Here is a 13,729-nt window from a genome sequence, read left to right on the forward strand (position 1 = left end):
TATGCATTCTTCACGATTATTCGTAAACCTCGCACCAATTTCAGTTAACGAGATTTTATCGAATTCATCTATTGGTGTTGAAGCCTGTTCGGCTTCCCGATAATTAACTAGCGGGTTTATAGTATCCCCGCAATGCATTGTGTGCTATCCATGCTTTTTTTAGTTGTTGTTAATCTTTTACTTGACTATGCTAGAGTACTTTATTAAGACTTTGTACTAAACTTATTGTATTGTAAATATATATTATGTGCTTGCAACTACTCAAGTTGTTTATCTAATGCGAACCATTGAGTAAGCTAAAATACTCAATATTTGGAGCCCACGGAGAGCGAGAGAGATTGTCAAAGTTAAGTACTTATGAACATTGTATTTGTTTTTTTGGGATTAACCTGCGTTTTGGGGTTGTCTGGGGGCGTATTTTTGCTAGCATTAAAAAAATTACATAGTGTGTGTGTAATTTGTGTTTGTGGTTGTATCAGAATTAGCCATAATTTTTTTTGAATAAACTGTTGTTACTAGCATTCTTAGGGTTCGTAATAATGGCAGGTATTGCTGGAAAAAAACGTATTCGCACCATTACCATCATTGCTATAAAAAACATACTTGAAAAGGCTAATAATTGCATGACTAATTTCAGTCAAGGTAGTGACTCAGTAGAGGAACTATGCAGTTTCAAAGAAGTTTTGATTGAAAAATATAATAAGGTTAAAGCTATTGATGATGAATTAATAAATTTAATTGAAGATGATGAGGACTTACAAAATGAAGAGAATTTAGCCAATGAGTTCTCTGTATTTTTTAAGAAAAATATCAAAATAATTGAAAGGTTTAATGATAATTATTGTAAGAATAACAATGAGTCACAATCTGGGAGTGTACAAGGTTCTACATCTACTTTTGGAAAGAATAATATTAGACTTCCACCTTTAAAGTTATGTACCTTTGATGGAAAGCCTGAGGAATGGCAGACCTTTTATGAAAATTTTGAATGTGCCATTCATAATAATGAAGATCTTTCCCCAATACAGAAACTTAACTATCTACGTAACTTACTTGAAGGAAAAGCATTAAAAACAATTTCAGGTTTAGCTTTAACAAATGATAATTATAACACCTCATTAGAACTGCTTAAAGAAAGGTTTAGTAATAAACAACTTTTAATATCATCACACATGAAGTCACTCCTTGCTTTAGAGAGAGTGCAAAGTATAAACAATATTTCTTTGTTACGTCGAATACATGACAACCTTGAAGTTCAAATTAGAAGTTTAGAAAATTTAGGTATAGATTCCACTATGTATGGACCTTTATTAATTCCTATCATAATGCAAAAAATTCCAGAAGAATTAAATTTAATTATTACTAGACAGTTTGATTCTTATGATAATTGGGATATAAGGGGTGTTTTAAAAGCTTTAAAATGTGAACTACAAGCTAGGGAGAAAGCTCAGTCAGACAGAGAAGGTAAAATTAATCATTCCACTGCAGAGGTGCTACATTCTAGTGCTCACTTTAAGCCACAATATGATTTAAAATGTGTTTTTTGTAGCAATAGTCATAGAAGTGAAAATTGTAAAACTGTGACTAATATAAGTTCTAGGAGAAATATTTTAAGAGAGAAGAGGCGTTGCTTTAATTGTTTAAAGCCAGGCCATATGTCTGGTAATTGTCGTTCTAAAATCAGCTGTTTTGAATGCTCCGGGAAGCATCATGTGTCTATGTGTTTTAAAAAGTTTCCTTCTCATGTTGATGATGAAAAAGAGTCAAACAGTAAATTGACATTTGTTGCGAGCAATGAATTACTAAAATCTAAGAATGTTTTATTGCAAACAGCTATTGTTACTGTGAAGAATAAGGAAAATACACAGAAATGTCGACTTCTTTTTGACAGTTGCTCTCAACTCAGTTATATTTCGCCATCATTACGTAAAAAGCTTTTTCTTACCACAATTGGTAGGAAGCAAATAAGTATTAAAACCTTTGGTAATCAAACACAAACACAAACTTTAGATATGGTTCAGTTTTCAATAGTAACCATAAACAATTCTTTAATACCTGTAACATGTTTTGTTAAGCCCATATGTGCTCCTCTTAGTGGTCAATTTATAGAAGAAGCTGTTGATTCTTTTGAGCATCTTAAAGGTCTCACTTTAAGTGATAGTAATGTTGATTGTAGGTCCTTAGAAGTGGATGTATTAATTGGTGCTGATTATTACTGGTCATTTTTTAATGGAAAAGTAATTCGTGGCGATACAGGTCCTGTTGCTTTACAATCAGCAGTTGGTTATGTATTAAGTGGTTGTGTCAATACCACATCTGGAAAGAATTGTAGTGTTTTTTCCACACATACTTTAAAAGTCGAAGCTGAATTTATTAATGAAATTTCAAAGTTTAATAATAATGTCAAAAAGTTTTGGGAATTAGAGAATTCAGGAGTTGAAAATATTGTTGTCAAACACTTTAAGAATAATATTCATTTTGATAATAAAAAATGTCTGTATACAGTTAAATTGCCATTTAAAGAGAATCATCCATTATTAGGTGATAACTATAGTTTATGTACAAAACGTTTGAATACAGTTCTCAAAAGGTTAAAGAATGATCCTGAGCTCTTAAATGAATATAATGAAATAATCGTAGACCAGTTAAAGTCTGGTGTCATAGAAAAAGTAAATAACTATAATTTGAATACTGGAGGTGTGCATTACTTGCCACATCGCCCAGTCTGTCGTAAAGACAAAGTTACAACAAAAGTGAGAATGGTTTTTGATGCCAGTTCTTCTTTATCTGGTCCATCTTTAAATGATTGTTTGCATGCTGGACCAAGTTTAGCAACATCTTTATTTAACATATTATTACGTTTTCGTGCAAATAAATATGCCTTTATAGCTGATATAGAGAAAGCCTTTTTGCAAATTGCTCTTGATAAAAATGACAGAAATTATTTACGTTTCATATGGTTTGATGATATTAGTAATGTTAGTAGTAAAAACTTGTTTATATCTCAATTAGCTACTTATCGTTTATGTCGAGTTCCCTTTGGTGTTACCTCATCACCATTTCTTCTTAATGCCACATTGATTCATCATGCAGAGAAGTATTACCTCTCTGATGTCAATTTTGTCTCAAAACTTTTACAATCCTTACATATAGATGATTTAAACTCAAGCTGTAGAACAATCGAAGAAGGTTGTTTATTTTTTAATAAATGTAAGGACATATTAAAAGAAGGTGGTTTCCACCTAAGAAAATTTGAGTCTAACTCTTCCGAATTTGAAAAACAAATTAACGGTCACAATTTTGAAAGAAAATTAAATACAAAGGTTTTAGGTCTTAGATGGAATAAGGAAGAAGATTCCATAATTTATTCATTTGAGGAGTTGTTGAATTTAGCTGTAATAATTCCAACTAAAAGAGAAGTAATGAGTTTCATTGCCAGTATTTATGATCCAATAGGTCTTATAAATCCAGTAGTTGTAACATGTAAGAATTTATTTCAAAGAATTTGTATTGCTAAATTAGGTTGGAACGAAAAGTTATTTGGAGATTTATTGTCAGATTGGAACCTTATTTTAAATGATTTCAAGTCTGTTTCCCAAATAGCAATGCCGCGATGGTATATGAACCCTGGGTTGGGTGCTATGAATGATGTTAAGTTCGAATTACATGGGTTTTCTGATGCAAGTGTTAAGTCTTTTGGGTGTTGTGTTTATCTTAGATTTTTTAATGCTAGTTTTAGTCGCGCCTCTTTGATAGCCTCGAGATCTAGGGTTGCCCCATTAGGCAAAAACACAATGCCTCGATTGGAACTTTCTGGGACTTTACTTTTAGCAAAATTGTTAGCATCTATTTACGATCAATTGATACCAATTTATAACATTTCTAATGTAGTATATTGGACTGACTCAACCATTTGCTTGCATTGGATTTTTAACACGAACAATACCTATGAACAGTTCATACAAAATCGATTAATTAAAATAAGAGAATTAACTTTAATTTGTAATTGGAATTATATTGAATCCTATAGAAATCCCGCAGATATAATTTCTCGAGGATCATCACTTAAGAAGTTATATAGGAATGAGCTCTGGGTTTCTGGACCCAATTTTTTAAATGATGTTAATATCAAATGGCCATATTATGAATATGTCAATCATTCAGATGAATCACTGGAAGTTTTATGTAATGTCGCACATTCTGTATGTAATCTTACTCTTGACTTTATTAACATTACTAAATTTAGTGATTATAGGTGCTTACTTCAAGTAACATCATGGATTCTGCGATTTCTCAATAATGTAAAAGGTAAAAGAAAGAACAGTATGACGATCGGTCCAATTACAGCTGAAGAAATAGATAACTCAAAGCGACTGTGGATTAAATTTTCACAATTAAATCTAACTGATGAAAATAGTTTCAAACAATTACGAAAAGATCTTCGTTTATTCACTGAAGATGGAATAATTCGATGTCGTCGCAGAATCGAGAATGCTGACCTAGAATATGACACTATGTTTCCTATTTTTATTTTTAAAAGCTGTTATTTTGCTAAATTATTAATTTTACATTTTCATAAACTTGTCAAGCACAATGGGGTAAAAGAAACAGTTAATGCATTGAGATCCCAGTATTGGATACCTTGTTGTAGACAACTAGCAAAAAGTGTGATACGAGAATGTACAACTTGTCGACGTCTAGAGAGTAAACCTTATTGTTACCCACCTGCTCCTCCTCTACCTGAAAGTCGTTTAAACTTTGATTTCGCTTTCAAGTCTGTTGCTTTAGATTATGCAGGCCCACTTTATGTTAAAGATGTTTACAATGGTAGTACATCAAATAAGGCATGGATTTTTTTGTTTACATGTTGCAGTAGTCGTTCAATTTTGTTAGACTTAGTAGCTGACTGCTCATCAAATGCGTGCATTATGGGTATTCGTAGATTTATAGGGAGACGGGGGGTTCCTGATATAATTTATTCAGACAATGGTTCTCAGTTTGTGTCATCTGAAACTCAATCGTTTGCTGCTAACCATTCTATAAAATGGAAATTTAATGCTCCTTCTGCACCTTGGTGGGGAGGGATGTTTGAGCGACTGGTTCGAATGACAAAAAGATGTTTAAAAAAGGCGTTAAAGTCCTCGAAATCTTCATATGAAGAAGTACGAACATTGCTTTCGGAAATTGAAATGGTATTAAACAACCGACCATTAACTTATTTGTATAACGACCAGGGCGATGAAGCACTCACTCCCAATCACTTAGTTTTTGGTCATAAGCTCCGTTTTGAATCAAGTTTAAGTTCAAGTGATAAGATAGAACAAGATGTGTATATAAGAAACAGTATGTTAACTAATACGTTGAATCATTTTAGAAGCAGATTCAAAAGTGAATACTTGACAGAGTTGCGTGAATACCATAAATCAAATCAAAATAATGGTAGTAATGGTATTAGTGTTAACGACATTGTATTAATTGAAAACGATAATTGCAAAAGACAGTTGTGGAAGTTAGCACGAGTTAAAGAATTAATATATTCTAACGATGGGGTCGTTCGAGTTGCTAAAGTTAATTACATACAAGAAAGCGGAAAATCGTGTTTAGTTAGTCGACCTATTAATAAGCTATATCCTATCGAATGTTCTAACAAAGCGAAGATAATAACTATCACCTTCGCTAATGAGAAAACTATTCCTTTACTCGTCAAAGGCGGCGGGAGTGTTGAAGCCTGTTCGGCTTCCCGATAATTAACTAGCGGGTTTATAGTATCCCCGCAATGCATTGTGTGCTATCCATGCTTTTTTTAGTTGTTGTTAATCTTTTACTTGACTATGCTAGAGTACTTTATTAAGACTTTGTACTAAACTTATTGTATTGTAAATATATATTATGTGCTTGCAACTACTCAAGTTGTTTATCTAATGCGAACCATTGAGTAAGCTAAAATACTCAATAATTGGTGGTTATCTAGCCGTTTTGAAGTTTCTCTTTATAAAAAACTGGTGACACGGATTTGTTAAGCGACTTATTGTAAGACATCAAAACCGTTCGAAAAAATTCCATATAATTTTATACCTGTTACCTGTTGTTTACTGGTATTAGGCAGTGGCACAGCAAAACATGGACAACCATCGAAGATGGAGTGTAAAAACTACTTAAAAACTGATTTTGTTTCGTTGATAACATCCGTCCATTCTTTTGTTCTTTGTATTTCTTAACGCTTGTAAAAACCAGGTAAATAGTTTCAGCGGTTTGAATTAATGGTTTTAAAACTATCATTAAAAAATTTCAAAATGGAGTTAAAAGCAGCGTCGTTTTTAACGGAAAAATAGAATATTCAAATGTGAATTAGAGTACTTTTTTTTTTGTCAAAAATAAAAATGAATACCATTTTTTTCCGTTTCAGACAAAGATCTTCTAGAATGTGCAAAAAAAAAAAAAAAAGGGGTGAGGGGATACGAAACCAGACAAGCGCCAAATCATGTTGTTGGAAACCATGGGTAGAAAATAGAATGGTAAAAATCAGGGAGATAATTGGTTGTGATAGTTTGCACTTTGTTCAGAGTGAAATAAATCCATCTGACATTCCTACTCGTCCTGATGATTTGTCGCATTTTAAAAGCAATAGATGGGTGGAAGGCCTAGAATTTCTCAGAGAGGAAAGTGTCATTTTTCCAATGTTTGAGTTTGATAAGAATCGTTTAATAGGAGAGGCTGATAAATAATGTAGCAAGCATGGTAAATTAGTTGATTCAGAGGTAGTTAGCAATTAGTCTTCATGTACTTTGTTTTTTGGGGAAGTCATCCTCAAAAACATAATTGATATAAACAGGTATAGCTCTCTACAACATATAGTTAGAGTCACCGCATATGTTTCCCCTTTTCCAAAAAAATTGTTAAAGAACATTAGAAATATTAATGACAATAACTTAACAAGTGATACACTGATAATTAATGAGTACAATTATGGTTTACATCTATGGGTAAAGAACATCAAAATGAGATTCTTAAGGATGAAAAATTTAATAAAGTAAAACTGCATTTAATTTGTTTGAGGACAAATATGGTTTATTCTGACTAGTGAAGTTTTAAGTTTTGATAAAAAGCACCCTATCCTTTTGCTGAAAAGCAGTTATTTGTGTTATCTTGTAATTCAAGAGGGCCACAAAAAGGTATTCCATCAAAGTTTATAAAGTACTCTTAATGAAGCACGAAAATTATTTTGCATCGCCCAAGGTTGGAAGGCCGTTATATCAGTGTTACACAAATGCTTTATCTGTAAATTCTTCCCAGCACAAACACATAAAAGAAAGGATGAACCTGATCTTCTAGAATTTTGAATACAATCAACCAGGAGCTTTAAATATATTGGACTTGATTATTATCCCATTGTTTATAAAGGAAGTTAATGAAAGAGCTAATGTGTTAAAGGTATAAGTATTGACTTGTGCAACAACTAGAGCAATTCATTTAGAGTTAACAAATGATCTTCAGACACCTTCATATTAAATAGCTTTGCGAAGATTCATATCTAGAAGAGGAACTCCTGAACTTTTAATAAGCAATAATCCAAAAACATTCATGGGAAAATCTCTGCGTGAATTTATGTTAAATAGGGGCATCCGACAACAATTAACTTTTTCTGCTTTACCCTGGTGAGGTGGTTTTAATGAGCGATTAGTACGTTCTGTAAAACTTTGTCTTAAGACGACCTTACACAAAGAAATAGTTATACATGATGAGTTGTCATCAGTTTTATGTGGAGTTGAGTATGCGATAAATCAACGACTGTTAGTTTATGTTAGTGATGAGAACTTGTGTTAATCATTAACTCCATTCCATTTAATAATTGGTGCTGACATTTCTCGTAGAGAGTGTATAATACCAGATAATGTACCAATTTGTTTATATCCACAAAATTGCTCCAATCGAATAAAATAAATTAGAATACTATTTAAAGTATTTGGAACAGATTTTACAATAGTTACCTGGATAAACTGAGACAATATAATTTGTACAGGAAAAAATACACTGCCTCGAACAACCGCTAATAATCTAAAGACGACATTTTATTATTTAAAGGTGAAAACAAAACTCCACGTGGACAATGGAGGATTGGAAAAATTTTTAATTTAATCACTGGTCGCGATGGATTTGTACGAGGAGCAGAGTTAGCAGTTATTTCTAAGGAGAAAAGATGTACGAAAACTGTTAGGCCTTTACAGAAACTAATTCCTCTAGAAGTTAGTAAAACACAAAATGTCGCAGAGTTAACACAAGAAAAATAATTTGAAAATATCGATCAATTTGGAGCTACTCGTTCAAAGCGTAGAGCAGCAGTTGTCGGAGAAGAAACTAGAAGAATCTTTGAACAACTTTATTAAAACGAAATTTTTCTTATATAATTGTTTGTTGATTATATACAATAAATTTTTCTTATATAATTGTTTGTTGACTACAAGGACTGTAGTCAACTGGGAAGTATGTGAAATCTAATACTGTGGTTTTTTCCCGCCACGGCGCTCCTTCGTGTCTCATGGCAAATTCTTTTTGTCGTATTATATATTTTAGTTGAAAATAAAGAGTATTCGCCGGAAAGTCGTGTTTATCTAAAAGTTAATTGATAGTCTTTTCCCTGTCTTAAAATAATTTATATTTTAAAATGAGTCTTCGTGCTTGTCTTTTCCCAGTTGTTTTTTTAACTTTTCTTCTTTCCGCTTTATCATTTATGTATGTGGCAGGCCTCCGCGTGTACGTCTTTTCTCAGTTGTTCTTTTTAACTTAATTCTTTTCACTTTGTTATTTATTTGTTAGAAGATTCGACGAGTAATCTTGTTTACGTCTTTTTCGATCGTTGTTTTAAATCTAGTTCTCCCTTCTCACATTTCTTATTTTGTAAAGAAAGATTTTTAAAAACTGTGTAGAAAACAATATTTTACTAAGTCACCATCACAAAAATAAGTTAAGAAATAAAATATGAAAATAAAAAACATATCAGAAACAATTCGCTGTCTAACAACAGAATAAAGAATTTTCGCCTCATACAAAATTCTTATAATATTAAAAATATTAAAAAATAATAAATAATACTAAAAATATTAAAATTCTGATAATACTAAAAATGTTAAAACAAAAAATACTCTGTTAATACTAAAAACATTGAGAAATTAATAACTTTTACTTTGTTCTAACATTTTTTTTTAATTTTTAATTTTATTCTGACATAACAGCATGTTAGTCATTAATTTGTGTAACAAGTATTCCGGTTAAATATTTCTAAAATAATTTTCTAAAACAAAACTTTTATATATAAAGAAGAGAACAATCAGAAAGACGGCACAAAAATTCTAAGAAAGTCAGTATAATGACTGTTATATGTTAAAAGGCCATCGTTATATATGGGAACTTTTTCGTATTTTTTTTTCCCTGCAGAAAAGACTGGAGTCCTGCATCAAGCTAAAAATGGCGAACTATCTCTTTATGCCTTGGTGTTTCGAACTGCCCAGGTTACCTTTTTAGTTTGAACTACAACCATATTTATCATCCAACCCAGACAGCCTACGACACTGGGCCAGAATTCCGGCGAATCATCGCACGCCGTGACGACTAGATTAGTAACGGGCCAGTACTGGCCTGAGTCTGGCATGCTTCTGGCGAGTAGTCGTACGCATTGCGATGGCATTTGTTATAGGGCCGACACTGGCCCGATTGTGGCGGCTACAGAGTTCTGGCAGAATATCGTTTTGCCATCACCGTCATTATTTTGAATATTTTCTGCGTCATCCATGATGATTTTATAGACGCGAAGCCAAATGCTTACAAGATATATTTCGCAAATTTCTTGCTTTTGCTGTTTTTTTATTATGCTATTATTACAATACGTATTGTAATAATAATAACAAATAAACGTTTGCTATTAAAAAAAATGTTGCTTTTTTGTGAAAACGTATAGTTATGTTGTAATTAGAATTGCAATTGCTACATCCTAACTCATGCAGTGGTAAGTACTACTGTAAAAAGTTTAGATGTCTTATGATGTAAATAATGTAAATTTCACTTATGTCAGCACACATCATTACAGTAATTTTGTATAAAGGTTAGCTATGTTTTTATATTAAACAGTTTGAATAACATTCATGCAAGATTGATTTAACAATAAAACAGAAATGGTCAAAGAAAAGGCTATTTAAAGGTTAGAAAAATAAGTTTTAATCACAATAACTGTAAGATAATCAAGTTTTTAAATAAAAATCTGTTTTATATTATATATATATATATATAATATAAAAAAGTTTTTTATTTAAAAACTTGATTATCCACGTACCGTATACATACATACATACATACATACATACATACATACATACATACATACATACATACATACATACATACATACATACATACATACATACATACATACATACATACAAACATACATACATACATACATACATACATACATACATACATACATACATACATACATACATACATACATACATACATACATACCTTCATACATACTTACGTACGTACGTACGTACGTACGTAGGTATGTATGTATGTGTTGTGATTTTAATGTGTCAATAATGTGCCAATAATTAGCTTTGCTAATTATTGACAAGATTCACACGTTGCATAATTTTATTATTATAACGGTTTTTATAACGATTATTAATTGTTGACAAGAGTCACAAGTTGTATGTTTAAATGCTATATATAGCGAACAATTTTTTTGTAACGTTGTCGAGGTTGTTGACAAGTAAAAAAAGATATTAGAAACGAAATAAAATGGCTCTTAAATGCGTAGAACAACAGTATGTATGTATGTATGTATGTATGTATGTATGTATGTATGTATGTATGTATGTATAAAGATGATAACAAAATAATAGCATAACAACAACAAAGAAAAGATAATAACAATAAATATATATTGTTGTTATCTTTATTTTTGTTGTTGTTTTTGTTGTTATTAATTTATCTTTATTTTTATTGTTATACGTTCCTTTATTATTACTTGTCATTAAAATAATCTTATTTAATTTAAGTTAGTTTTAAACTCATTTTAAGTGACCTTGGTTGTAATCTGTTGTCATTTACATTATATTCATGAAATGACTTTGTCAATCATCACTTTTCTTATTTAAGCAATTCAATATCAGAGTGAACTATCCAAATTAAATCTTTATACATTTTTCTATCTTAACTTCAGGATAATGTATTGTTCTTGTTTCATATATAGATAGAGTTATTTCAAAATGCTAGCAACAAATATTTAATGAAGATATCAATTGTGAAATAGTTAATCCACAGAACTCCTTCCGTGAGATAATTGTTACCCCTTCATACATATCTACAAAAGACAATTTTCCTGCAATAAGTGAAAAAGTTGTAGATAATAATGATTCAGTTTTTATAACTGTGGTTAACATATTTTCAGATTACAATGTTAATGTTGAAACTGAACTTGGTCATATTTAAATTTTTGTCATGATAATGATGATGAAACATTCTCATCAGATTTAACTACCCTATTAGCTGATTGGGCTGTTCAGTTTAGTGTTAATTTGACTGCTTTGTCATCTTTACTATGTATTCTCTGTCTAACTCATCCTGATTTGCCTATTTAAAAAACTCAACACAATTTTATACTTGCATATCGAGCAGGTGGTTATAATTTTTATTTTGGTTCAGCAATTAGTTTAACAAATATTAAATCATGTTTATAATAAAATTGCAAAATTTTCATCTCCCCATGGGCAGTTGAATATCAATAGTTTGCCTTTGTTTAAAAGTAGCAAAATATCATTTTGGCCAGTTCTGTGTCTTTTGCAAGGTTTTGATTTTAAAAAACCTGTGTGATTCAAGTCTGTTAAGAATCACATTCAGTATTGCACTGAGATAAAGTTAAAGACATTGCAATTTTAGATGATAGAATTCTTAAGTGTATATTCAACAAGTTGATGATGGTTTTGTTGTTTCACCCTTACATCACTTGTTATAATTTAATTTGTTAAAATCTGTACTAAGTCTATTTTCTTACACTATTACTAACAAAATTAATATGCTTATTTCATACATAGTTTTATATGAGGTGGTAATTGAAATATTTAACCTATTTAAGTTAATTTTACTTAATTATTTTCTTTCCTAACAATAACAATGTAATTGGCATAGAAATGATTCCCATAAATGTTTAATAAATTGTTTTTGATTTCGTATTTTATTTGCATTAGATTTTTGAGATACTTTGGTATTTTAAATATATATATATATATATATATATATATATACACAAACACTACAATATATATATGTTATATATGCAATTGTAATCATAAATTTAAGTTAAAGGTTGTAATTTATAACTTTTAAGGTTGTGGTTTATTGATATTTGTATTACATTCATTAAATTATTTTGTCAATGGTCACACACACACATATATATGTGTTTGTGTGCATGTGTGTGTGTGTTCGCAATAAAATACACATTAAGCCATTGTTAAAATAAGCAGTTTCATTAATTTTTTCATTTTAATTTTGGTTTTCAGGGTCTTCATTGACATCCAATTGATGTTCATCTGTCAGACAGATTCTCGCCAAAGTAAGTAAAGGAATACTTCATTGCACTGGTTAGTAGCAGTATGCTTAGGCTTTATACTTTCAGACATTTTAAGAAATTTTAGTAAATGTTTGTTTTTATTTTACTAGAATTTTAAAAATGAAATTTCTGAGAGATCCTGATTTTTACAGTTGAAAAAGAGGTGCTTATTTCAGTTGAAAACTTGAAAAAAAGTTTCACTGGGTAAGAAGAAATCTTTATCTTTGTTTACAACATATATATATATATATATATATATATATATATATATATATATATATATATATATATATATATTATATATATATATATATATATATATATATATATATATATATATATATATATATATATATATATATATATTTACACAATGTAATTATACATTAAAGTTAAATTTTATGTTCAGGTGCTATAAAAATAAATCATTTAAACTCGGCGAAGTGATTGAGTGTTGGCTGAAGAGTATTTTCACCATTCAGCAGATCGAAATGGTGGACTAAAACGTCGGAAAGAACGAAAAAATTCGTTGAATAAATAGTACTATTTCAATCTATCAATATCTGTACAATTAAAATTATTTTTGTCAATTTGAACTGGAATAAATATCAAAAAATATTTACTTTTGTATTTGCTTTTTGTGCGATATCACATTAGAAATGGCTAATAATAGCGCGTTAGTGAATGTATATTGGTTAAAAGTAACGGGTCAGTGCTGGCATACGATCACAACGCTGGAAAATGATTTCGGGCCAGTGCTGGCTAGCGATGCTGGGCCATTGACCGTTTTGACATTGGGCCGTGATCAATTGCCGGTATCGCGCCGCTGTGGCAAGCGGAACTGGGCCAGCATTGGGCCTCTAACGGGATGCTGTCTGGGAATGTATCATATAAATATATGCAAAATAATTATATGTAAAAATGATCATATGCAAAAATGATGGTATTTAAAAATGGTCATAGGTAAATTTTACATTGTAAATTTTGAAAAATTTAGTAACACCTCAGTATTATGATGCTGTACATTTTTAACATTGGAACTCATTGACATCTAATCGACTTTCATTAGAATCAGTTTTACTGGACTGATCAATGGCTTGTGGGTGGTTTAGGAATAGGAAG

General features: G+C 30.6%; 1 protein-coding gene across 1 annotated transcript; it reads left to right on the forward strand.

The window, feature by feature from the left end:
- The first annotated feature begins 539 nt into the window (after positions 1–539).
- On the forward strand, positions 540–5,747 carry LOC149892893 (uncharacterized). Its single transcript, XM_090083074.1, has 3 exons — positions 540–791; positions 849–4,516; positions 4,652–5,747. Exons 1-3 carry the CDS (start codon positions 540–542, stop codon positions 5,745–5,747), a joined length of 5,016 nt encoding a protein of 1,671 aa, XP_089939200.1.
- Positions 5,748–13,729: the final 7,982 nt, after the last annotated feature.

The sequence above is a fragment of the Hydra viridissima genome, unplaced genomic scaffold (genome assembly GCF_058129835.1).
Source record: "Hydra viridissima isolate aposymbiotic clone 2 unplaced genomic scaffold, HvirCarnegie_v1 scaffold_1, whole genome shotgun sequence".
Lineage (NCBI taxonomy): Eukaryota > Metazoa > Cnidaria > Hydrozoa > Anthoathecata > Hydridae > Hydra > Hydra viridissima.

Bases quoted from the DNA above. Each gene is read 5' to 3' on its own strand.
- LOC149892893 (XM_090083074.1), top strand. From the start codon at position 540: ATGGCAGGTATTGCTGGAAAAAAACGTATTCGCACCATTACCATCATT. The intron at 792-848 runs GTATTTTTTAAG...AATTATTGTAAG, and splicing joins ATTTAGCCAATGAGTTCTCT to AATAACAATGAGTCACAATC. The intron at 4,517-4,651 runs GTTTCCTATTTT...ACCTTGTTGTAG, and splicing joins GACCTAGAATATGACACTAT to ACAACTAGCAAAAAGTGTGA.